We start from the raw sequence: 24,883 nt of genomic DNA, 5'->3' as shown, positions 1-24,883 counted from the left end.
AGTTATAAGAGTCGAGGGGCATGAAAGGGAAGCAGTGGTTGGGAAGGGAGTGAGACAGGGTTGTAGCCTCTCCGCGATGTTGTTCAATCTGTATATTGAGCAAGAAGTAAAGGAAACAAAAGAAAAATTCGGAGTAGGTATTAAAATCCATGGAGAAGAAATAAAAACTTTAAGGTTCACCGATGACATTGTAATACTGTCAGAGACAGCAAAGGACTTGGAAGAGCAGTTGAACGGAATGGATAGTGTGTTGAAAGGAGGATATAAGATGAACATCAGCAAAAGCAAAACAAGGATAATGGAATGTAGTCGAATTAAGTCGGGTGATGCTGAGGGAATTAGATTAGGAAATGAGACACTTAAATTAGTAAAGGAGTTTTGCTATTTGAGGAGCAAAATAACTGATGATGGTCGAAGTAGAGAGGATATAAAATGTAGACTGGCAATGGCAAGGAAAGCATTTCTGAAGAAGAGAAATTTGTTAACATGGAGTATAAGTTTAAGTGTCAGGAAGTCGTTTCTGAAAGTATTTGTATGGAGTGTAGCCATGTATGGAAGCGAAACATGGACGATAAATAGTTTGGACAAGAAGAGAATAGAAGCTTTTGAAATGTGGTGCTACAGAAGAATGCTGAATATTAGATGGGTAGATCACATAACTAATGAGGAAGTATTGAATAGGATTGGGGAGAAGAGAAGTTTGTGGCACAACTTGACTAGAAGAAGGGATCGGTTTGTAGGACATGTTATGAGGCATCAAGGGATCACCAGTTTAGTATTGGAGGGCAGCGTGGAGGGTAAAAATCATAGAGGGAGACCAAGAGATGAATACACTAAGCAGGTTCAGAAGGATGTAGGTTGCAGTAGGTACTGGGAGATGAAGAAGCTTGCACAGGATAGAGTAGCATGGAAAGCTTCATCAAACCAGTCTCAGGACTGAATACCACAACAACAACAACAACAACATACAGTATTTGTTTTCTGTCTCCAAAGAAACAAAGTAGTGTGTGTTTTTGAATGAAATTTTTTGTGCCTTTATATCTTCCTTTAGCTTGACACCACAGAATTTCAATTCCATCATGTATGCATAGATTACTACACTTGACACCCACACACCTGCACAATTCATTTCATATGAGTTAAGTGATTGTTGGCATCAGTTCATCAGGTGGAAAATAAATTATAGTTACCAGTCAGTGTGCGGACTAAAAAGTAATTTCAGCAGAAAGTATTATTCAGTGCACCAAGAAACATCAACAGCCATTTGAATTTATGATAATATATTTCTTACTGTCCTGATTAGTCAGTAACAGTTAATTTGATAGCACTCTGCATTTGTTTCTCCTTTTTTACTATTAAATGCAGTGTCCAGGCATAGGCTGTTTAAATGAATTAAAAATGTCAGTAATGCCATCTCTCATGAGTTTTCAGTGTGGCCATGTCATGTACAAGGATTAAGTTAGCATTAGTGCCATTGTTAGCATCAGTGTTTAATCCCTTAAAGCAAAGATATCACTATTACCACATTGTTCATATTCTGGTTTTCCTAAAAGTATTAATGTAAATACTGGCTGCTAAATCCTAATGTGTATAAGTTTATCTCAGCCTGCTACAGCCAGATAGCCTTTTATTGGGAATGAAAGAGTACTGATGCTGGGAGCCATCAACTTTCCTTATTTCAGAAAGAACTTTATCTCTGAAAATAGTTTAGATGTTGTTATTTTACTACTTTTGTGAGTGACTGTTTCTTTTATATTTGAGAGTGTTGGATAGGTTCCACACTTAATAAAATTTTATTGTAATTACTTGGTAAGTAACAAATGTGGTGTCTATGTTTCAGCCAATTGATCTCTCACCTGGCGATCTTCTTTATTATGGAGGTGTTGAATGGTTGAACATATCTGACTTCCTAGGAAAAATAAAGAAAGGCCTTGAACTCCATGCAATGTGCTTTGTATTCAAGTCAGCAGTTGTGTTCCTCTGTAAGGAACGATTGCGACAGAAGAAGAAACTAATGGTTAGAAATCATATTAAAGCTTTTTAAATAGCGTTACATTAATTATTTGAGTGTAATATATTAGACAAACCAGTTTTTTGTTGTATATACTTGATCAATTCCTTGTGATTAAACTCATGAACAATCTTTTCCACTATTAATAGTACAGAACATATATTAAAAAACTTCTAATTCAGTATTCTAAAAATTTCATTGTACTACAAACATTTTGTTATCATAGTTAGGTATAGTGTGATTAATGAATTTTGTTTGCTGTACGCAGGGGGTGTCGAGCAAAGGCAGTTCCAGTGAAGTAGAAATAATTCGATACCAAGTTCTTATTCCTGTAACTGAAGTACAAGTTCGTGCAAGTTCAGCAAAGGACATGGATTCACATTTCCTCTGGGAACTTATACATCTTAGGTCACAACTACAAAGGCGATCAGAAAAGGTTTACGTTCTTTCTAACAGGTAACCTTAATATCAATCTTGACAGCTTCATTACCAATAAAAACCTTCCCTAAAGATTTCTAGTTAAATTGTCCCGTATTTGTAACATAACTAATTTCTTTAAACATAAATAGACTGTATAGCAAGAAGTGTTATCTTGTACCGATGTGACATCTGTCTTCAAAGAAATTTTACAGCTAGTTAAGTTATTACTATTATATTATAGCTGTACTCTACCAAGATGCAAGAAAAACTGGCCAGTTATGCCAAGTAAAGTACCTTCTTCAAACAAACAGACTGTACTGAAAGTGTTATCTCTCTTTTTGCATTTATTAGGTTGCTGTGTCCAACATGATCTCTTCAGTTACTAGTCACATACTGAGCTGTGCACAGAATATTTTTTCATCTACATACAGTAATACAGAAAAGTTGTGCTTCAACTTTCCTCAAGCACAGTTTTCTCTGATGGGTTTATCAGAATATCTTGATGGAACCCCTAATTCTTTTAAACTGTGAATTTCTTCATATACTTCTTCACAAAAGAATTGAAGCACCCAGAAGGGGAGGAGGAAACAAAATGAAACTTGACATGTTGAGAGGGTATGTGTTGTTATTTCATTGGTTACAAATTCGAGTCAAATTTACAAATAACTTGGCTGTATGAGCACTGTGTTGCACCTATTTTGACCTGAATGCATGCACTGGCTCAGTTGGCAAGGGTGCCATAAAGCCATTGTATCCTTTCCTGAGGCAAGCAAGCCTGCAAATGTTGTAACTGGTCATTGATATCCTGGATAGTTGGAATTATGAGCCCACTTATTAGTATGATGTTGCACCATTTGTGCCTGGCACTGGGAAGGAGTTGATGTCCAAGCTGGTCCCACACATGTTCCAGTGGTGACAGATCTGAGGTATTTTGCTGGTCACAGGAGTAGCTCAGCATCGTGTTGACAGTTCATAGAGACACGTGCCTTGTGTGGATGAGCACTGTCCTGCTGAAAAATGGCACCACAATACTGTCACATAAGAGGAAAAATGCAAGATGTCTGTGATATCCATCAGAGTTCCTCCAGCCACTACCATCTGTGACCTAAAGACTGCTGTGTGTCTCCAAAAAACAGAAAGAATAGGACCTCTTCCAAGATCAGATGGTCATCTAGGGTAGCACAGAATCATAATTCATCACTGAACACAATGCAACCTCATTCGTCAGCAGTACGTCCTTTCCTGTCACAATACCACTTCAGATACAGCCATTTGTGTTGTAGTGTTAATAGCACCCTATGTGTGGGAGATTAATTCCATTGTCCAGCTAATGGTGCAGGATGACACAGAAAGTTGCAAGCAGTCCGTTATTTGTTCTAGCATGTCAGGCACAAATGTGAAGTGGTTACAATGTCCTTGGCACACAGTACAACAGTCCTCCCTTGTGGTGGTCAGATGTGGTCATTTGGAATCTTGAGGATGAGTATGCCTGCCCACATTCCCATTCAGTCCAGCATCAGGCTGCTGTCTTGTCTGATTGCCACACAAATCTGGATATTGTGTGATTCAGTCAGGCAGCCAAATGCAGACTCACAATGATACTGCTCCCAAACTCTGTAAGGTGCTGATAATGACGTCTCGCATGCGTACACAGAACCTCTGTGTCCTTCACACTGGTTACTCAACATCTGACATTTTTCACACCCTTTACACACTCTACTGGCCTGTTAGTGACAGTAAACATGAATGACACTAATGCACTCTGGTGGCTGCTCCTACCTGTCACAGAGAATTGCAACACTAATTGTTTACGTAATTGCCAATGGTGTTACATGCACAAAGTTATATTGACATTGTCTTCCATATGTTTCACATTTTTGTCATAGAGTGTATATTCATTTTTTCTATAGATTGCAGTATGAAGGAAAACATTTATGAGTGTGAAATGAACCAACAGATATGTTAATAGACACAAACTGACATTGTGAACTATTTCTGTGTGTTAAATTACACAAGCATGTAGCATAGGTCATTGTGGAAGGAACCAGTTGGAAGAACATCATTGGTAACAGATGTCAGTACCATGAATAACTCTGAACAGGCTTCAGAAGGCCCAACAGTACCGACCAATTGCCGTGTCATCCTCAGCCAGTAGGCGTCACTGGATGTGGATATGGAAGGGCATGTGGCCAGCACACTGCACTTCCAGCTGTGACCCTCCCAGGGGGTCCACAACTCTTTTGTGGATACGTGCGTAGCGAGCACGGGACCCCGAGCTAATGTGGCCTTCCTTCCTTTCCGGGCTGCATACCTTCCCTTTCCGCATCCTTCCCCATCCCTATCTTCGCCCCTCCTCCCCTCACCTCTGGCTCTTTCCCTCCCTTTCTCCCCATCTGGTAGTATGGTTTGTGCCTACGTCCGGAGACGGACGCTCGTAAATGTACTGCATTCTTCGCCTTCCTTGCTTTTATGTCTTCTTCCTTCCTTTGTCCTTCTCTTTTCCTTACCTCTTCTCTTTCCCTTTTCTCCGCTGCGGCGTTTGAGACCTCTCTTCTTTCCTTTCCCTTGATCTTTCTTCCTGCCTGTGCGTGTCTGAAGGCCGACCCACGCCTTTTGTGCGTAGCCGGTGACGGGGTAACACATAATTCCCCGCCCCGGGTAGACAGGTAGGACACGTACGTACCCCCTGGTAACGGCCAGGCCCAGGGAGGGGTGATTACCCGAGCTGATACCTTCCGAAAGGGCCGATTGGTCCCTCCGTCCGTTTGTCGGGAGGTGTGACCTGAGGTGTGAACAATCACCTAAGGCGGGAGTGCCCTCAGAGAGGGCCCCCACAAGGGAGGAGCGCGCCATCGGAGACGCCGGTAATCATGGGGGATTCTTCCGCAATGGTTTCCTCACCTTCCACTATGTCTGCTCACAAACGTACGTATACTGAGTCTCAGCCACAGACGATTCTTCCATCGTTGCCACAGTTCCTTGTTGTTTCTCGGTCTGACGAAGGTCACGACTTCTCCACGGTCAACCCTTTCATTATTCAGAAAGGTGTCGACGCAATTGCAGGTCCTGTAAAGTCTTGTTCCAGATTACGGAATGGCACCCTGTTGTTAGAAACACACAGTGCCCTCCAGGCACAAAAATTGCTGCGTACTTCTTTGCTCCACACCTTCCCTGTCCGGGTGGAACCGCACCGTACCTTAAATTCCTCGCATGGAGTCGTTTATACACGCTCCCTCGATGGACTGTCTGACGAAGAAATTCAGCACTATCTGTCTGACCAGGGCGTAACGGCAGTTCATAGAGTTATGAAACGGGTTGACATGAACATCATTCCAACCCGCACTGTCTTCTTGACATTTGACAAAGTTCAACTCCCATCGAAAATCAAAGCAGGCTATGAGATAATTTCCGTTCGCCATTACGTCCCAAACCCTACGCGTTGCTATCGATGTCAGCGGTTCAATCACACCAGCCAGTCCTGTTCCAATCCGGCCAAATGTGTTACGTGTGGCAAGGATGCCCATGAGGGTGCTTGTCCACCTCCATCCCCTCGCTGCATCAACTGTATGGGTGACCACCCTGCTTCCTCTCGAGATTGCCCCGTTTTTAAGGACGAAAAGCTCATCCAGGAAATAAGAGTGAAGGAAAAGGTGTCGACCTTTGCTGCTCGAAAATTATTCGCCAGTTGCAAGCCCACTGTGCCTCAGACAGGAAAATACAGCACTGTCCTTGCTTCTCCTCGGCCAACGAAGGAGACGGCCACGCAGACTTGCGACCTCACCTTTAGTGCCATGGTCGTCAGTTCGGCCAGCGCAAAGATCGCTCGTTCAACCTCACCACTTTCACCTGCCCACTCTATGGCTCACCCTTCGTCGGGTTCTGCTAAATCTCGAGCCCAAAAGTCAGACGCCAAGTCTTCAAAAAAAGAGCATACTCGTGAAGAGTTTTTACGTACCACAACTTCACAACCATCGGTTCCTCCTTCATCTAAACATCATTCTTCCAAGAAGGCTACAACGAAACCCAGTTCCTCTCCTTCTCCGCCAAGGCGTGTCCCATCTACAGCACCACCTGGCGGAAATCGCCCTCGGCCGTCTTCTGTGTCGCCGAGGCGCACTGCTGGTGGCCGGTCAACCGGCCTATCGCTGGTGGCAGGAGCTGCTCCTGACCAACCTATGGATCAGGATCTTCTGCCTTCGGCTGAATGCCATTCCATGCTGTCGGTCGCTAGCTCCGAGCAGTCTTTGAGTTGACGGCAACTTTGGTCACATTCCTCCATTTTCTGTTCACCCCATGTCCATTATCCACTGGAATATCCGCGGCATTCGAGCCAATAGGGATGAATTGTTGATCCTCTTACGATCCTACTCGCTGGTCATCTTCTGTCTTCAGGAAACAAAGCTGCGTCCCCATGACCGCTTTGTTCTCCCTCATTTTCAGTCCATCCGATATGACCTCCCCTCTGTTGAAGGCTCTCCAGCCCATGGAGGACTCATGATTCTTCTCCATGATACTCTCCATTATCACCCAATCCCCTTAAACACTTCCTTCCAAGCTGTTGCCGTCCGTCTTTCCCTTTCCGGATACACGTTCTCTCTTTGTACTGTATACATTCCATCGTCCACACCAATGGCACGAGCTGATCTCCTTCATCTTCTTGGTCAGCTTCCACCCCCCTATTTGCTGGTTGGGGACTTCAATGCCCACCACCCGCTTTGGGGATCTCCACATCCTTGTCCACGTGGCTCACTATTGCTAGACGTCTTCCACCAAGCGGATCTAGTTTGCCTCAACACTGGGGTCCCCACATTTTTGTCTGCCTCCACGACAACTTTATCTCATTTGGACCTTGCGGTCGGTACTGTTCCGCTAGCTCGGCGCTTCGAATGGTTCGCCCTTGATGATACACACTCGAGTGACCACTTTCCATGTGTCCTCAGACTGCAGCCTCAACTGCCATATATGCGCCCGCGACGCTGGAAGTTTGCCCAAGCCGATTGGACACTTTTTTCGTCTCTAGCGACATTCGATGACCGTCGCTTTCCCAGCGTCGACGATGAGGTCACACATATTACCGACGTTATCCTTACAGCTGCAGAACGTTCAATACCACGCACCTCCGAATTGCCCCGGCGCCCCCCAGTTCCTTGGTGGAACGAGGCATGCCGTGACGCAATACGTGAGCGGCGACGTGCTCTTCGCATTTTCCGTCACCATCCTACTTTGGCCAACTGTATCCGCTATAAGCAGCTCCGTGCGCGATGCCGTCGCGTCATCCGCAATAGCAAGAAGGCAAGCTGGAAATTCTTTATTAGCTCATTTAACACCTTCACTCCCTCCTCGGAAGTTTGGAGTCGGCTTCGACGGTTCTCAGGCGCGCCTAGTTTCTCCCCCGTCTCTGGGCTCACTGTCGCGCATGATACCTTACTGGACCCCGTCGCAATTTCTAACTCGTTGGGTCAGTACTTTGCTGAGATTTCGAGCTCTTCAAATTACCCGCCAGCGTTTCTCCCGAAGAAACGTGCAGCGGAAGTGCGACCTCTTGCTTTCTCCTCTCAAAATCACGAAAGCTACAATACTGTTTTCTCCATGCGGGAACTCCAACATGCCCTCTCTTCTTCTCGCTCCTCCGCCCCAGGACCGGATGGTATCCATGTCCAAATGTTGCTGCATTTATCAACCCATAGTCTGCGTTACCTCCTTCGCCTTTATAATCGAATTTGGACCGACAGTACCTTTTCCAGACGGTGGCGGGAAGCTGTTGTCATTCCCGTTCCGAAACCTGGAAAGGACAAACATCTCCCCTCTAGCTATCGCCCCATTTCTCTCACGAGTAGTGTCTGTAAGGTTTTGGAGCGTATGGTGAATTACCGTTTAGCTTGGTGGCTGGAATCCCGCAGTCTTTTAACACCAGCCCAATGCGGATTTCGGAGGCATCGTTCTGCAGTTGACCATCTTTTTGCTCTCTCCACTTATATCATGAACAATTTTCTCCGCAAACGCCAAACGGTAGCAATATTTTTCGATCTGGAGAGAGCATACGATACCTGTTGGAGGACAGGCGTCCTCCGCACACTGTTCTCTTGGGGCTTTCGAGGTCGGCTGCCCCTTTTTCTTCGCGAATTTATGGCAGAGCGCACTTTTAGGGTGCGGGTGAACACTACTCTCTCCCGTACTTTCTCCCAAGAAAACGGGGTACCCCAGGGTTCCGTGCTGAGTGTTGTACTGTTTGCCATTGCCATCAATCCAATTATGGATTGTCTCCTTCCTGATGTCTCGGGCTCCCTCTTTGTGGACGATTTTGCGATCTACTACAGCTCTCAACGGACCAGCCTCTTTGAACGACGTCTTCAAGGATGTCTCGATTGCCTCCACTCGTGGAGCATCAAAACCGGCTTCCGTTTCTCACCCAGTAAGACCGTTTGTGTCAATTTTTGGCGACGTAAGGAGTTTCTTCTGCCCTCCTTACATCTAGGTCCTGTCAACCTTCCGTTTTCAGACGTCGCTAAATTCTTGGGTCTTATGTTTGACAGAAAACTGTGCTGGTCCTCCCACGTTTCCTATCTTTCGGCTCGCTGTCTGCGATCGCTTAACACCCTCCGTGTCCTGAATGGTACCTCCTGGGGACCGGACCGAGTGGTCCTTCTCCGCCTCTATCGTGCCTTAGTGCGCTCGAAATTGGATTATGGAAGCATAGTCTACTCCTCTGCTCAGCCGTCTATTCTTCGGCGTCTCGACTCTATCCACCACCGTGGATTACGTTTAGTGTCTGGAGCTTTTACACTAGCCCTGTGGAAAGCCTTTATGCTGAGACTGCTGAACCTCCACTGTCCAATCGGCGAGCAGTCCTCCTGAGTCGTTATGCTAGCCATCTGTCTTCCATGCCTGCTAATCCAGCCCATGACCTTTTTTTCGACGCCTCCTTTGATGTAGGGTATGCAGGCCGCTCCTCCTCCCTACTACCCCCGGGATTCCGCTTCCGTCAACTGCTCCATTCTCTTTCCTTCCGCTTTCCTAAAACCTTCTTGACAACTTGGGGTACAGTACCGCCTTGGCTCCGTCCCCGGATCTGCCTGCTCCGTGACCTTTGTCAATTTCCCAAGGATGGTACCCCTTCACTTGTTTATCGTCGGGCATTTGCTGCTCTATGTGCACAAATGACAGACGCCACATTTATTTACACCGACGGCTCGAAAACATCGTTAGGTGTAGGGAGTGCCTATATTGTTGGCGACACCCCAAATCGCTTTCGGCTTCCCGACCAGTGTTCGGTTTATACTGCGGAGCTTTACGCTGTTCTCCAGGCTGTCCACTACATCCGCCGCCATCAGCAGATACAGTACGTTATCTGCTCAGATTCTCTCAGCTCTCTCCTCAGTCTCCAAGCTCTTTACCCTGTGCACCCTCTGGTCCACCAGATTCAGGACTGTCTGCGCTTGCTCCACCTGGGGGGCATCTCGGTGGCGTTCCTCTGGCTCCCGGGACACGCTGGTATCTGTGGGAATGAGGCGGCCGATATGGCGGCCAAGGCTGCAGTCTCTCTTCCTCGGCCAGCTATTCAGTCGCTTCCCTTCACCGATCTACGGAGCGGTTTATGTCGCAAAGTTGCTCATTTATGGCATGCGCATTGGTCGGCACTTCCCCGTAATAAATTGTGGGAAGTGAAAGCCCTTCCTTGCGCTTGGACCTCTTCCTCCCGAACGCGTCGTCGGGAGGAGGTAATTTTAGCTAGACTCCGGATAGGGCACTGTCTTTTTAGCCATCGACATCTTTTAAGCGGCGATCCTCCCCCACTCTGTCCCCACTGCTTTCAGCTGTGGACTGTAAGACACCTTTTAATTGAATGCCCCTATTTTAATCCGTTACGCTCCCGTCTACAGCTATCGCCTGATCTACCGTCGATTTTAGCAGATGACACGCGCTCAGCCGACCGCGTTCTCCAGTTTATTAGTGACAGTGAAATGACGTCAGTCGTTTGAAGCTTTTTTTGGGGACAACCACCCCCTTTCTGTAGTGGATTTTTAAGCATTCCTTTTATTTTTAGTTTCTCCAATTTTATGACTTTGTTCCCATTGCTGCTGGTTTTCAATTTCTGTTTTTTACTGTCTTAAGTCACGGGCTGGGCGCTAATGACCATAGAAGTTTTGCGCCAAAAAAAAAAAAAAAAGCTTCCAGCTGTTGTCGTTCTTTGTGACCAGAGACATTACTTCTCAGTCATGATGTAGTTACTCAATTGGCCTCACAACTGCTGAATGCATCCGACTTGCTAACAGCACTTGGCAAACCCGGATGGTCACCCATCCAAGTGCTAGCCCAGCCCAACAGTGCTTAACTTCGATGACCATAAATAAAATAAAGTAAAAAACACTGCTTCAGCCAGTATGCAATTATCATAGATGTCGATGTGGGCTACGTGATTTTTCAAGAACCCTAGGACTGCCAGCTGTGGCATGCATACTGCAGTGGCTCCCTACATAACTGTGCTGTTTCCTTGGGATCTGATGACACCAGCATCCTTGAATTTTACTCTATTCCTCATGGAATAAGCACATAGAACTTGAAACACCCCAATTTATACCTGCTGCAGTGTGATGAAAGCACAAGCAGTCTGCTTGGTTCACAGTACAGTTTTGAGATGCTGCCCACTTCATAAGACTGGCAGTATTATCTGTTATAAGCACCGAGCCTGTGTGGCCAGGATTGGAATTTAGGGTATCCAGTTAGCATTGTCTGGGCCTGGTAAACTGTAGACTGGCAGTGACTTGTCGATAGCTCAAACTTCGACCAATTTAGTGTGCTTGTGGTGGAAAGGTTAAAGGTCCTTGTTGTGACACAAGACCACACCCAGATTGGGGCACCTGTGCGGAACCAAGTGTCATGTTTCAGATACCTGTGTGAGGTGGGTTCTATCCTTTGCAACAATTCTACTGGAATTTAGCCATCTTTGGGCATGACCCTTTATATATTCTATAATACCATCAAAAACTGGTGAAGCCAGTTTGGATTCCAGAGAGATATAGGAATGGAGTGTAGTCATGGATGATAAGCAGTCTACATAAGAAGAGAATGAAAGCATTTGAAATATGGGGCAACAGAAGAATGCTGAAGATTAGATGGGTAGGTTGTGTAATTAATGACAAGGTACTGAATAGAATTGGGGAGGAAAGAAATTTGCGGCACAACTTGACTAAAAGAAGTTATCAGTGAATAGGACACATTCTGGGACATAAAGGAATCACAAGTTTAGTATTTGAGGGAAGTGTGTGGGATAAAAGCCCTAAGGAGAGGCCAAGATATGAATACAGTAATTAGATTGATAAGGATGTACATTGCAGTAGTTATTGGCAGATAAAAAGCCTTGCATAAGATAGAGTAGTATGAAGAGCAGCATCAAACCAGTCTTTGGACTAAAGACCAGAACAACAACTAGAACTTTAAGTGTTGCCTTTTGCATAGTTTGCTGACTACCTTCATCATCCTAGCATTTAAAGCACACAGTAAGCACTGTGCATTTCTATTTCTTTGGCTATGTAAGGCAGTAGAAGGAAGAAGAGGAGTTTACAGGCACTCAACTCTGAGGTTATCAGTGCAGTAGAAGTCAAATTATTCTAAACACAAGATGGAACTGTCATTACATATACTGTTAGCTACTGCCAGGAAAGATGACTGTGAAGACATAGGCAAGTGCTTGATCATTGGTTGCAGTAGAGTGCATATTTATGACTGGTTAATTGAGATCTGTTATTAAAGTGAACTTTGTATTGGACAAGTAGAAATGAAATCTTTCAAGCAGGTAACGGGCACTGAAGCCTCATTTTTCAGCTTGTGATTAATTGCTTTTGGCCTGAAACAAGGTCTACTGTGTGAACACTGTAGCCTTCACCATGTTTCTCCATACCATCAGGATTTTTATGTTTCAACACTATGCTGAAGACTTAGTGAGAGGCTTGAATTACTAATACCAAAGGTTTGCCTAGGGTGTAGTCTGCTAAATATGGAACTGAATGTGACTTTTGCCTTGCCTTTCCTTTAATTGCCTTGATCTGGTGTTCAGTAACATGTCAAAATGAGGTTTGTTCAGTGAATACTTGATGTCAGTAGCCTTAGAAATACAAGAAGCTTGGAACTCAGTTGCATTACTAGGTTTCAACAGCGTTTCAATAATGGAAAAATTGACACTTGATGTGCCTGTTGCACTGCAAGATGTATTCTGTACACTCAGTTTGTTCTTGGAGAATTTAATTCTTGTTTAAGTTCAACTCAAGGTCTGCTTCTTGGAAGCAAGAGAAAGTACCTGGAGGATGTTCAAGTGGTCTTCTCGATCAATGCCAGTAACAATTGTGTTAGGGAAGGTTGCAAATGTGGTATACCTCGAGAAATTCACAGATGCACTAACCTCTCTGAATGATAGTTTTTTGTAATGATACATTCCAGCTGAAGTGTTGATTATCAGTACTTGGTTTGACACCTCAGCAAGCAGTGAAAGTTCTATCTTTGAAAAGTATTTACACCCATCAACTCAGAAAGCAGATCATATTGACAAATAATGAGGTAGTTTTGTCAATAGCATTTGTGCCCTTTAGCTTTATTGTTCCCTTGAAATCATTACATAGCTCTAACAAATTGCTAATGGTTTAGTCCAGTCACTAATGATTACATGCTCAACCAAGGCTTATGTTTTTTTAGTTACAACATGGTCCAGGGTCTTGATAAACTTCTTGAAATAAGTTAGTTTCCTGCACTGGCTGTTATTTTGTCTCATTTCATTTTGCATTCTATGATGTTTTGGCCATGTAGTAAAACCAGCACATGACCAGGCATGAGAGCTGTAGCCATGATATCCATTTCTGTGCAGACAGTAAGGAGCTCACAGCCAAGCCATTTATTAGTATGAGGGAGCAATGAACAGAGTCAATGACAGCTCTTGGCAAACAAGTCAAAGATAAACTTGTGTGGATAAGTATGACTAATGTTTTTAAATTGTATGTTCCTACCAGGCTCCTTCTTTAACAAGGAAAAAGATTGACCCTGCACAAAATAGAAAAAAAGAAAGGGGAACACTTGGCATAAATCATTTAAAACTGAAAAATAAATGCAAGATGAGATCACGTGACATCATCCTGAATTATAATACTGTAGGATGTGAAAGCATCTACTCCACAAATAATAGTGATGTGAGCCAAAATGTGTAAATAACTTGTATGTGGCCTTCATGGAAAGCTACCGTTGAATGTGATTTTCTGTTTAAAAGAAAAGGAATAAATTAACAATAGGGTTTAATTTTCCATTGATAATCAGGTCATTAGAGACATGTAACTAAAATACATTAGCCATAATGGTTGGGGACAGCAGATGTGTCTCAAGTTGTTAATACACTCCTTCATTAACTGAGATGTCATCTTTCTACCTGAAAGGGAACCTCACTGTCATTAATATGGAATATTCAGAAAACTTAGCAATGATTATTTTAGGTTTTAAGTCATTGTAAGATCATTTATTTAGCTTATAAACAAGAGTGGGCACAGTACCAACCCATTTGGCATGCTACGTGTTATGTTCTCCCATTTTGAACCTATTTTCATACCTGAGATATAGTATGTTAATAAAATCCACTTTCTGCTGTTATGGAGGTAAAATTACATCCATGCAACAAGAATGCCATGTAGCATAACACTTTAGTTTGCTAAGTAGAATTTTGTGATCCACAGAAACAAAGGCTTTGACAAAGACACAAAATATACCAACAGGAAAAAGTTTCTTTTATAGCTCTGCTAGTCCTTCATATGTGAGGTCTTACAGTGCTCTTGTATGTGGAACCCTTTGTGAAAGCCAAATTGAGATCCAATTAAAATGTTTTGCTCAGTTAAGTGAGTCAGTATTCTACCATAGACCACTTTCTCAAGCACTGCTAGTAAGGACAGAAGGAGTGATATAAGTGTGGAGGAAGAGGTAGTCAGGTGTTACTTCGGCATATTTCGTTCTGTCAGGACATGTGCCAAAAGTCATTCATTGATTACCCAGATAGCATAAGGGTAATCGTATCAATATACTAACAGTGGAAAATACAGAATGGACTAACAACAATATTATGAAAAGTATACATTGCTACTCATCACAAGGAAGAGGAGCTGAGTTGCAGATATGCACACTAAAAAGACTGCTACACATTTAACATTTCAGACAAAAAGTCTTTCCTCCAGAATAGAAAACACACACACATATATAATAGAAAGAAACATTCCACGTGGGGAAAATATATAAAAACAAAGATGCTGTAACTTACCAAACAAAAGAATTGGTATGTTGATAGAGACAATAAAAAGCACACAAACACAGACACAAATTTCAAGCTTTTGCAACCCAAGGTTGCTTCATCAGGAAAGAGGTAAGGAGAGGGAAAGACGAAAGGATGTGGGTTTTACGAGAGAGGGTAAGGAATCATTCCAATCCTGGGAGCGGAAAGACTTACCTTAGGGTGAAAAAAGGACAGGTATAAATCACAGCCTTCCCTATCCTTCGACTCCTACCCTTGTAACCGCCCCTGGTGTAAGACCTGTTCCATGCACCCTCCCACCACCACCTACTCCAGTCCTGTAACCTGGAAGGTGTACACGATCAAAGGGAGAGCCACGTGTGAAAGCTCCCCCGTGATTTACCAACTGACATGCCTACACTGTGAAGCCTTCTATGTGGGAATGACCAGCAACAAACTGTCCATTCGCATGAACTGACACAGGCAGACAGTGTTTGTTGGTAATGAGGCTCACCCTGTGGCTAAACGTGCCTTGGTGCACAGCCAGCACATCTTGGCACAGTGTTACACCGTCCGGGTTATCTGGATACTTCCCACTGACACCAACATATCAGAACTCCAGAGATGGGAATTTGCCCTTCAATATGTTCTCTCTTCCCGTTACCCACCAGGCCTCAACCTCTGCTAATTTCAAGTTTCCACCGCTCATACCTTACCTGTCTTTCAACAACATCTTTGTCCCTGTACTTCCGCCATGACTGACATCGCTGCCCAATCTCTTTGCCATTACATATGTCTGCCTGTGTCTGTATATGTGCAGATGGGTGTGTGTGTGTGTGTGTGTGTGTGTGTGTGTGTGTGTGTGTGTGCACGAGTGTTTACCTGTCCTTTTTTGCCCCCTAAGGTAAGTCTTTCTGCACCCGGGATTGGAATGACTCCTTACCCTCTCCCATAAAACCCACATCCTTTCGTCTTTTCCTCTCCTTCCCTCATCCCTAATGAACCAACCTTGGGTTGCACAAGCTTGAAATTTGTGTGTGTGTTTGTGTGTTTTTAATTGTCTCTATCAACATACCAATGCTTTCGTTTGGTAAGTTACAGCATCTTTGTTTTTATATATATTTTTCCCATGTGGAATGTTTCCCTCTATTATATATATAGAAAGATGATGAGACTTACCAAACAAAAGCGCTGGCAGGTCGATAGACACACAAACAAACACAAACATACACACAAAATTCAAGCTTTCGCAACAAACGGTTGCTTCGTTAGGAAAGAGGGAAGGAGAGGGAAAGACGAAAGGATGTGGGTTTTAAGGGAGACGGTAAGGAGTGATTCCAATCCCGGGACCGGAAAGACTTACCTTAGGGGGAAAAACGGACAGGTATACACTTGCACACACACACATATCCATCCGCATATACACAGACACAAGCAGACATTTCTGCTTGTATCTCTGTATGTGCAGATGGATATGTGTGTGTGTGTGTGTGTGTGTGTGTGTGTGTGTGTGTGTGCGAGTGTATACCTGTCCTTTTTTCCCCCTAAGGTAAGTCTTTCCACTCCCGGGATTGGAATGACTCCTTACCCTCTCCCTTAAAACCCACACCCTTTCGTCTTTCCCTCTCCTTCCCTCTTTCCTGACGAAGCAACCGTTTGTTGCGAAAGCTTGAATTTTGTGTGTATGTTTGTGTTTGTTTGTGTGTCTATCGACTTGCCAGCGCTTTTGTTTGGTAAATCTCATCATCTTTCTTTTTAGATATATTTTTCCCATGTGGAATGTTTCCCTCTGGTCTGCTTGTGCCTGTATATGTGTGGATGGATATGTGTGTGTGTGTGTGTGTGTGTGTGTGTGTGTGTGTGTGCGAGTGTATACCTGTCCTTTTTTCCCCCTAAGGTAAGTCTTTCCGCTCCCGGGATTGGAATGACTTACCCTCTCCCTTAAAACCCAAATCCTTTCGTCTTTCCCTCTCCTTCCCTCTTTCCTGATGAGGCAACCATTGGTTGCGAAAGCTACAATTTTGTGTGTATGTGTGTGTTTGTTTGTGTGTCTATCGACCTGCCAGCACTTTTGTTTGGTAAGTCTCATCATCTTTCTTTATATATATATGATGAGACTTACCAAACAAAAGCGCTGGTAGGTCGATAGACACACAACACACAAAATTCAAGCTTTCGCAACAAACGGTGGCTTCATCAGGAAAGATGGAAGGAGAGGGAAAGACAAAAGGATGTGGGTTTTAAGGGAGAGGGTAAGGAGTCATTCCAATCCCGGGAGCGGAAAGACTTACCTTAGGTGGAAAAAAGGGCAGGTATACACTCACACACACACACACACACACACACATATCCATCCGCACATACATAGACACAAGCAGTCTGCTTTTCTGAAATGTCTGCTTGTGTCTGTGTATGTGCAGATGGATATGTGTATGTGTGCGAATGTATACCTGTCCTTTTTTCCCCCTAAGGTAAGTCTTTCCGCTCCCGGGATTGGAATGACTCCTTACCCTCTCCCTTAAAACCCACATCCTTTTGTCTTTCCCTCTCCTTTCCTCTTTCCTGATGAAGCAACCATTTGTTGCAAAAGCTGGAATTTTGTGTGTATGTTTGTGTTTGTTTGTGTGTCTACCGACCTGCCAGCACTTTCGTTTGGTAAGTCACATCACCTTTGTTTTTATATATGTATATAAATTAATTAGAACAGCATGCCACCCTTCACCTCAAAAAACTATCCAATCTCCTGGTTTCCCACCTCCGGAAAGGCAACTCACTCACCCTTCACAACCTTTCCAGCAAACCTCAACCTCCTCTCATTGCACACAAACCCAGTCTCTCCCATCTACTCAATCTCCCACTTCCAGCTACACTCCCTCCAAAACCTCAAAATTCCAATCAACACAATGTGCTACCACAACACCCTAATTGAGTAGTTAACCTTTCCTCCAAACCTCTCTCCCAATCCGAAACCTCTGTCCTATCCAAAGGCCTCACCTTCAGCCCCACTCCCAGATTCAACCAAACAGCCCTCGTCAAAGATTTACTGTCCTACACTCGTACTCTCTGCTGGAAGTATCACTTTGCCACGAAGAAAAATGATCCTAACCCTACCCCTAATGATCCAACTCCCCAAGACACTATCCAAATTTAACCCTGCCTGGAACAGTTCCGTCCTCCGTCACAGCGGGACCCACCTCCGCTTCCTCAAAATCACCCTCTCCAAACCTTCCAGGAATTTCTGACTTCCAGCCTTGCCTCTCAGTCCTTCTTAAAAATCCTTAATCCTACTCCCAACATCACCACTGCTGAAGCCCAGGCTATCCGTGATCTGAAGGCTGACCGGTCCATCGTCATTCTTCCGGCGGACAAGGGTTCCACGACCGTGGTACTTGATCGTCAGGAGTATGTGGCTGAGGGACTGCGTCAGCTTTCAGACAACACCACATACAAAGTTTGCCACAGTAATCCCATTCCTGATGTCCAGGCGGAGCTTCAAGGAATCCAGACAACACCACATACAAAGTTTGCCAAGGTAATCCCATTCCTGATGTCCAATTGGAGCTTCAAGGAATCCTCAGAACCTTAGGCCCCCTACAAAACCTTTCACCTGACTCCATCAACCTCCTGACCCCACCGACACACTGCACCCCTACCTTCTACCTTCTTCTTAAAATTCACAAACCCAATCATCCCGGCCGCCCCATTGTAGCTGGTTACCAAGCCCCCACAGAATATATCTCTGCCTACGTAGATCAACACCTTCAACCCCTTACATGCAGTCTCCCATCCTTCATCAAAGACATCAACCACTTTCTCAAACGCCTGGAATCCTTACCCAATCCGTTACCCCCGGAAACCATCCTTGTAACCATTGATGCCACTTCCTTATACACAAATATCCCGCACGTCCAGGGCCTCGCTGCGATGGAGCACTTCCTTTCACGCCGATCACCTGCCACCCTACCTAAAACCTCTTTCCTCATTACCTTAGCCAGCTTCATCGTGACCCTCAACTTCATCACTTTTGAAGACCAGACATACCAACAATTAAAGGGAACAGCCATGGGTACCAGGATGGCCCCTTCATTTGCCAACCTATTCATGGGTCGCTTAGAGGAAGCCTTCTTGGTTACCCAGGCCTGCCAACCCAAAGTTTGGTACAGATTTATTGATGACATCTTCATGATCTGGACTCAAAGTGAAGAAGAACTCCAGAATTTCCCCTCCAACCTCAACTCCTTTGGTTCCATCAGATTCACCTGGTCCTACTCCAAATCCCATGCCACTTTCCTTTATGTTGACCTCCACCTGTCCAATGGCCAGCTTCACACGTCCGTCCATATCAAACCCACCCACAAGCAACAGTACCTCTATTATGACAGCTGCCACCCATTCCACATCAAACGGTCCCTTCCCTACAGCCTAGGTCTTCGTGGCAAACAAATCTGCTCCAGTCCAGAATCCCTGAACCATTACACCAACAACCTGACAACAGCTTACGCACCCCGCAACTACCCTCCTGACCTGGTACAGAAGCAAATAACCAGAGCCACTTCCTCATCCTCTCAAACCCAGAACCTCCCACAGAAGAACCACAAAAGTGCCCCACTTGTGACAGGATACTTTCCGGGACTGGATCAGACTCTGAATGTGGCTCTCCAGCAGGGATACAACTTCCTCAAATCCTGCCCTGAAATGAGATCCATCCTTCATGAAATCCTCCCCACTCCACCAAGAGTGTCTTTCCGCCGTCCACCTAGCTTTCGTAACCTCTTAGTTCATCCTTATGAAATCCCCAAACCACCTTCCCTACCCTCTGGCTCCTACCCTTGTAACTGCCCCCAGTGTAAAACCTGTCCCATGCACCCTCCCACCACCACCTACTCCAATCCTGTAACCCGGAAGGTGTACACGATCAAAGGCAGAGCCACGTGTGAAAGCACCCACGTGATCTACCAACTGACCTGCCTACACTGTGATGCATTCTATGTGGGAATGACCAGCAACAAACTGTCCATTCGCATGAACTGACACAGGCAGAGAGTGTTTGTTGGTAATGAGGATCACCCTGGGGCTAAACGTGCCTTGGTGCACAGCCAGCACATCTTGGCACTGTGTTACACCGTCCGGGTTATCTGGATACTTCCCACTAACACCAACCTATCCGAACTCAGGAGATGGGAACTTGCTCTTCAATATATCCTCTCTTCCCGTTATCCACCAGGTCTCAATCTCCGCTAATTTCAAGTTGCCGCCACTCATACCTCACCTGTCATTCAGCAACATCTTTGCCTCTGCACTTCCGCCTCGACTGACATCTCTGCCCAAACTCTTTGCCTCTGTATATGTCTGCTTGTGTCTGTATATGTGTGGATGGATATGTGTGTGTGTGCGAGTGTATACCCGTCCTTTTTTCCCCCTAAGGTAAGTCTTTCCGCTCCCGGGATTGGAATGACTCCTTACCCTCTCCCTTAAAACGCAAATCCTTTCGTCTTTCCCTCTCCTTCCCTCCTTCCTGACGAGGCAACCGTTGGTTGCGAAAGCTAGAATTTTGTGTGTATGTTTGTGTTTGTTTGCGTGTCTATCGACGTGCCAGCACTTTCGTTTGGTAAGTCACATCATCTTTGTTTTTAGATATATTTTTTTCCCCACGTGGACTGTTTCCCATATATATATATATATATATATATATGTGTGTGTGTGTGTTTGTTTGTTTTCTATTCTGGAAGAAAATATATAAATATTTCATAATATTCCTCTGTAATGAGGAAAAGCTCAAATATTATTTTGAGCTTTTCCTCATTACAGAGGCTCATCTCCAACATAATAATTTACTCAGAAATAACTATACACAGAATGAACGCAGAATAAATGCATGTTGCCATGTACTTTGTGGCAGTCATGATGTAACGAGAAGGATGAATAGAGAGTGCTATCTATGTAATCACGTATGCATTGTGGTGAGCTCAAACCTTGTGGCCTGCGACAAGCAGGATCATGCACCTGGAGACATGCGTATACTGGTCCATTGCTCAGCTGACACTGTTCTCTGCTTTGTCTCATGCACACCTGTGTGCATTGCACTATTGCCAAAATTTTGCCTAAAGGAAAATCAGTTGATGCCGGGCTCCACTACCTAATGCTGGCTGTAACTGTGGTTCACACATTTCTTGATGTGGCAGGCTCAATATTCTGCTCGAAAGATCACCCTGGGAGACAGACTTACAACTTTTTAGCAATCTGATGAATTCTGTAATTGTTCTAGAGCCTGCATTTTTAAAAATAATGTCTGTTGGCAGTGCATGCAGTTTCTGCACAAGCAGATTTAATGCATCTGTATTACTTGGTAAGGTGTTTACTGCCACTGTGGGGAAGCAACCATTGAATTTGATGGCGAACAGTATTATTAATAACTTCAGACTTTTTTTGTAGTGGTGCAATTATCTATAAAGAAGTACTATCCAAAAAGACTCCTCAATTACATAAAATTGTCCAGTTCATAAAATGCAATGACTACACTATCAGCCAATCATGCTTGCAGTTATTCATCTCAGTAAATACTTAGACGTAACAGTTTGTGAGGACAGGAAATGGAATGATTGCATAGTCATAATTGCAGGCAAAGCAGTTGACACACTTTGCATTTTCCCAGTATTTTGCAAGTGAAACAATCAGCCTACAAAGGAGATTGTGACCCATCCTCAATACTTGCTCAAATGTGTGGGACCCATAGTAAATAGTACCAACATATGTATTGAATGTATACAAAGAAGGGCAGCACAAGTGCTCACAGTTTGTTTGACTCATGGGAGAGTGTCACAGAAATACTGTCATATTTGGACTGGTAGAAACTTGAAGAGAGATGCCGGCTATCCCATGAAAGCCTAGTTATAAAGTTACAATATCCAGTATTAAGTCATAAACATAAGATAATACTACAGTCCCCCATGTGTTGCTCCCATAGAGACCAAGAAGTCAAGATTTAACTAATTACAGAACATGATATTGCAGTCCCTCTGTTATTCTGATTATGATGCAAAGTTCCTTTGGACATTCCAGGCAATGTGGCGACTGCAGCCATTATGAACCACATCAAATGAATTTGCAATTGCAAATAAGGACTACCATCACCTGTAGGATGGTATGACAGCAATGAAAATTTGTGCCGGACTGGGACTTGAACCCGGATTTCCCACTTATCACATGCAGTCGCCTTACCCTTTGGCTATCCATGCATGACCTATGGCCAGACCCAAACTTCCATATGTCATCAACCATGTGTCTAAGACCTATACTTGTACATCCATTATGTATATTCCCGTACAGGTCAGACATTATACTTGAAAGTCGCTTTCCTGATATCAGCAGATAAATACGAAATTGCAGTGCCTGTGTTATTCTGATTATGATGCAAAGTTCCATGCAGTCATGTCAAAAGAAACAAGCACTGTGGTGACCACAGCTTTTATGGGTTCAAGTCCCAGTCCGGCACAAACTTTCGTTGTCGCCATTCCATTCTACAGCTAATGGCAGCCCTCATTCGCAAATGTGAATTCATTTGATGCATTTTGTAATGGCTGTGGTCAGTGCCTGTTCCTTTGTACATGCAGGCATCATAATCAGAATAACACAAGCACTGCAATATCATATTTATTTGCCGATAGCAGACAAGCGACTTTCAAGTACAACATCTGACCTGTATGGGAAGATACATAAGGGATGTATGAGTACAGGTTGTAGATGCATGGTTGACAGCATGTGGAAGTTTGGATCTGGCCGTGGGTCATGCATGGATAGCCAAATGGTTAGGGGACTGCTGGCGATAAGTGGGAAATACAGGTTAGAGTCCCAGTCCAGCACAAATTTTCAATGTTGTCATTTCATTTTATAGCTGATGGTAGTCCTTATTTGCAATTGGTAATTCATTTGATGTAATTACAGAGTGGATAGAAGTATGTGAGTAATGTTTCTTCCCACACCCCACATGTAATTTGATTGAGGAGAAACCATATATTTGGTACAATGGGAAATACCTTCTGTCATACATTTCACAGTGGTTCACAGAATATCAATGTAGATAATTCCATAAATACACTCCTGGAAAAATCGAAATAAGAACACCGTGAATTCATTGTCCCAGGAAGGGGAAACTTTATTGACACATTCCTGGGGTCAGATACATCACATGATCACACTGACAGAACCACAGGCACATAGACACAGGCAACAGAGCATGCACAATGTCGGCACTAGTACAGTGTATATCCACCTTTCGCAGCAATGCAGGCTGCTATTCTCCCATGGAGACGATCGTAGAGATGCTGGATGTAGTCCTGTGGAACAGCTTGCCATGCCATTTCCACCTGGCGCCTCAGTTGGACCAGCGTTCGTGTTGGACGTGCAGACCGCGTGAGACGACGCTTCATCCAGTCCCAAACATGCTCAATGGGGGACAGATCCGGAGATCTTGCTGGCCAGGGTAGTTGACTTACACCTTCTAGAGCATGTTGGGTGGCACAGGATACATGCGGACGTGCATTGTCCTGTTGGAACAGCAAGTTCCCTTGCCGGTCTAGGAATGGTAGAACGATGGGTTCGATGACGGTTTGGATGTACCGTGCACTATCCAGTGTCCCCTCGACGATCACCAGTGGTGTACGGCCAGTGTAGGAGATCGCTCCCCACACCATGATGCCGGGTGTTGGCCCTGTGTGCCTCGGTCGTATGCAGTCCTGATTGTGGCGCTCACCTGCATGGCGCCAAACACGCATACGACCATCATTGGCACCAAGGCAGAAGCGACTCTCATCGCTGAAGACGACACGTCTCCATTCGTCCCTCCATTCACGCCTGTCGCGACACCACTGGAGGCGGGCTGCACGATGTTGGGGCGTGAGCGGAAGACAGCCTAACGGTGTGCGGGACCGTAGCCCAGCTTCATGGAGACGGTTGCGAATGGTCCTCGCCGATGCCCCAGGAGCAACAGTGTCCCTAATTTGCTGGGAAGTGGCGGTGCGGTCCCCTACAGCACTGCGTAGGATCCTACGGTCTTGGCGTGCATCCGTGCGTCGCTGCGGTCCGGTCCCAGGTCGACGGGCACGTGCACCTTCCGCCGACCACTGGCGACAACATCGATGTACTGTGGAGACCTCACGCCCCACGTGTTGGGCAATTCGACGGTACGTCCACCCGGCCTCCCGCATGCCCACTATACGCCCTCGCTCAAAGTCCGTCAACTGCACATACGGTTCACGTCCACGCTGTCGCGGCATGCTACCAGTGTTAAAGACTGCGATGGAGCTCCGTATGCCACGGCAAACTGGCTGACACTGACGGTGGCGGTGCACAAATGCTGCGCAACTAGCGCCATTCGACGGCCAACACCGCGGTTCCTGGTGTGTCCGCTGTGCCATGCGTGTGATCATTGCTTGTACAGCCCTCTCGCAGTGTCCGGAGCAAGTATGGTGGGTCTGACACACCGGTGTCAATGTGTTCTTTTTTCCATTTCCAGGAGTGTAATTTATCAGCTCAACTGTTCTATTATTATTATTATTATTATTATTATTATTTGGGCCCACTGATGTCTGCCTTGTGCCTTAAGGCTCTCCTCTCCTTCCTATGATGAATTCCATTCATTTGCTTATCTTTGTACTCTTTAAACATCAGTCTCATTTCTTTTTCCTCTCAACCTGTGTGTCCTTTGACATCATAGATATAAGGGCAAAGAGAAAAAATGTAATTCATATGATTAACACTCTGAAGTCATTAAACTATTACTGTCTCAATGAAAAACCCACCAGATTGAACACATGCCTTGATAACATAATTAGCAATGTGCAAAGAGACTCCATACAATATGATGTAATAGAATTAGGAATATCAGATCACGCAGGGCTATGGCTTCAAATAGAAAAGTCAGCCTTCAGTTATACAGAGAGAGAAGTGACATATAGAATTCTAGGTGAATCCGATGTAAACAAAATGATAAACCAGTTAAAAGAAATGGATTGGACTCATGTAATGGATAACAAGAAAATGATTAATAAATGTTTTTCCTTTTTCCTGACAGAGATCAAGCATATAGTAGAAATGACATGCCCCTTGGTAACCAAAAGGTACCAGAGTAATATTACTCATAAGCAACAAAATACTAACAAGTGGAACACCCCACAGCTTAACAAACTCAGAATACTACTGAT

The 24,883-nt window shown here is 44.6% G+C and overlaps 1 protein-coding gene across 1 annotated transcript in view; it reads left to right on the top strand.

The window, feature by feature from the left end:
* LOC126100239 (protein still life, isoforms C/SIF type 2) overlaps positions 1 to 24,883 on the top strand; it is a 939,475-nt gene that overhangs the window by 875,951 nt on the left and 38,641 nt on the right. Inside the window, exons 16-17 of the mRNA XM_049910820.1 lie at positions 1,841 to 2,017; positions 2,280 to 2,467. Coding sequence (XP_049766777.1) covers positions 1,841 to 2,017; positions 2,280 to 2,467 — 365 coding nt within the window. The remainder of the gene's footprint in view (positions 1 to 1,840; positions 2,018 to 2,279; positions 2,468 to 24,883) is intronic.

The sequence above is a fragment of the Schistocerca cancellata genome, chromosome 9, assembly GCF_023864275.1.
Source record: "Schistocerca cancellata isolate TAMUIC-IGC-003103 chromosome 9, iqSchCanc2.1, whole genome shotgun sequence".
Classification (NCBI taxonomy): Eukaryota; Metazoa; Arthropoda; class Insecta; order Orthoptera; family Acrididae; genus Schistocerca; species Schistocerca cancellata.
Note: the sequence above shows the minus strand (reverse complement) of the source record. Positions and strands in the feature narration are given on the sequence as shown.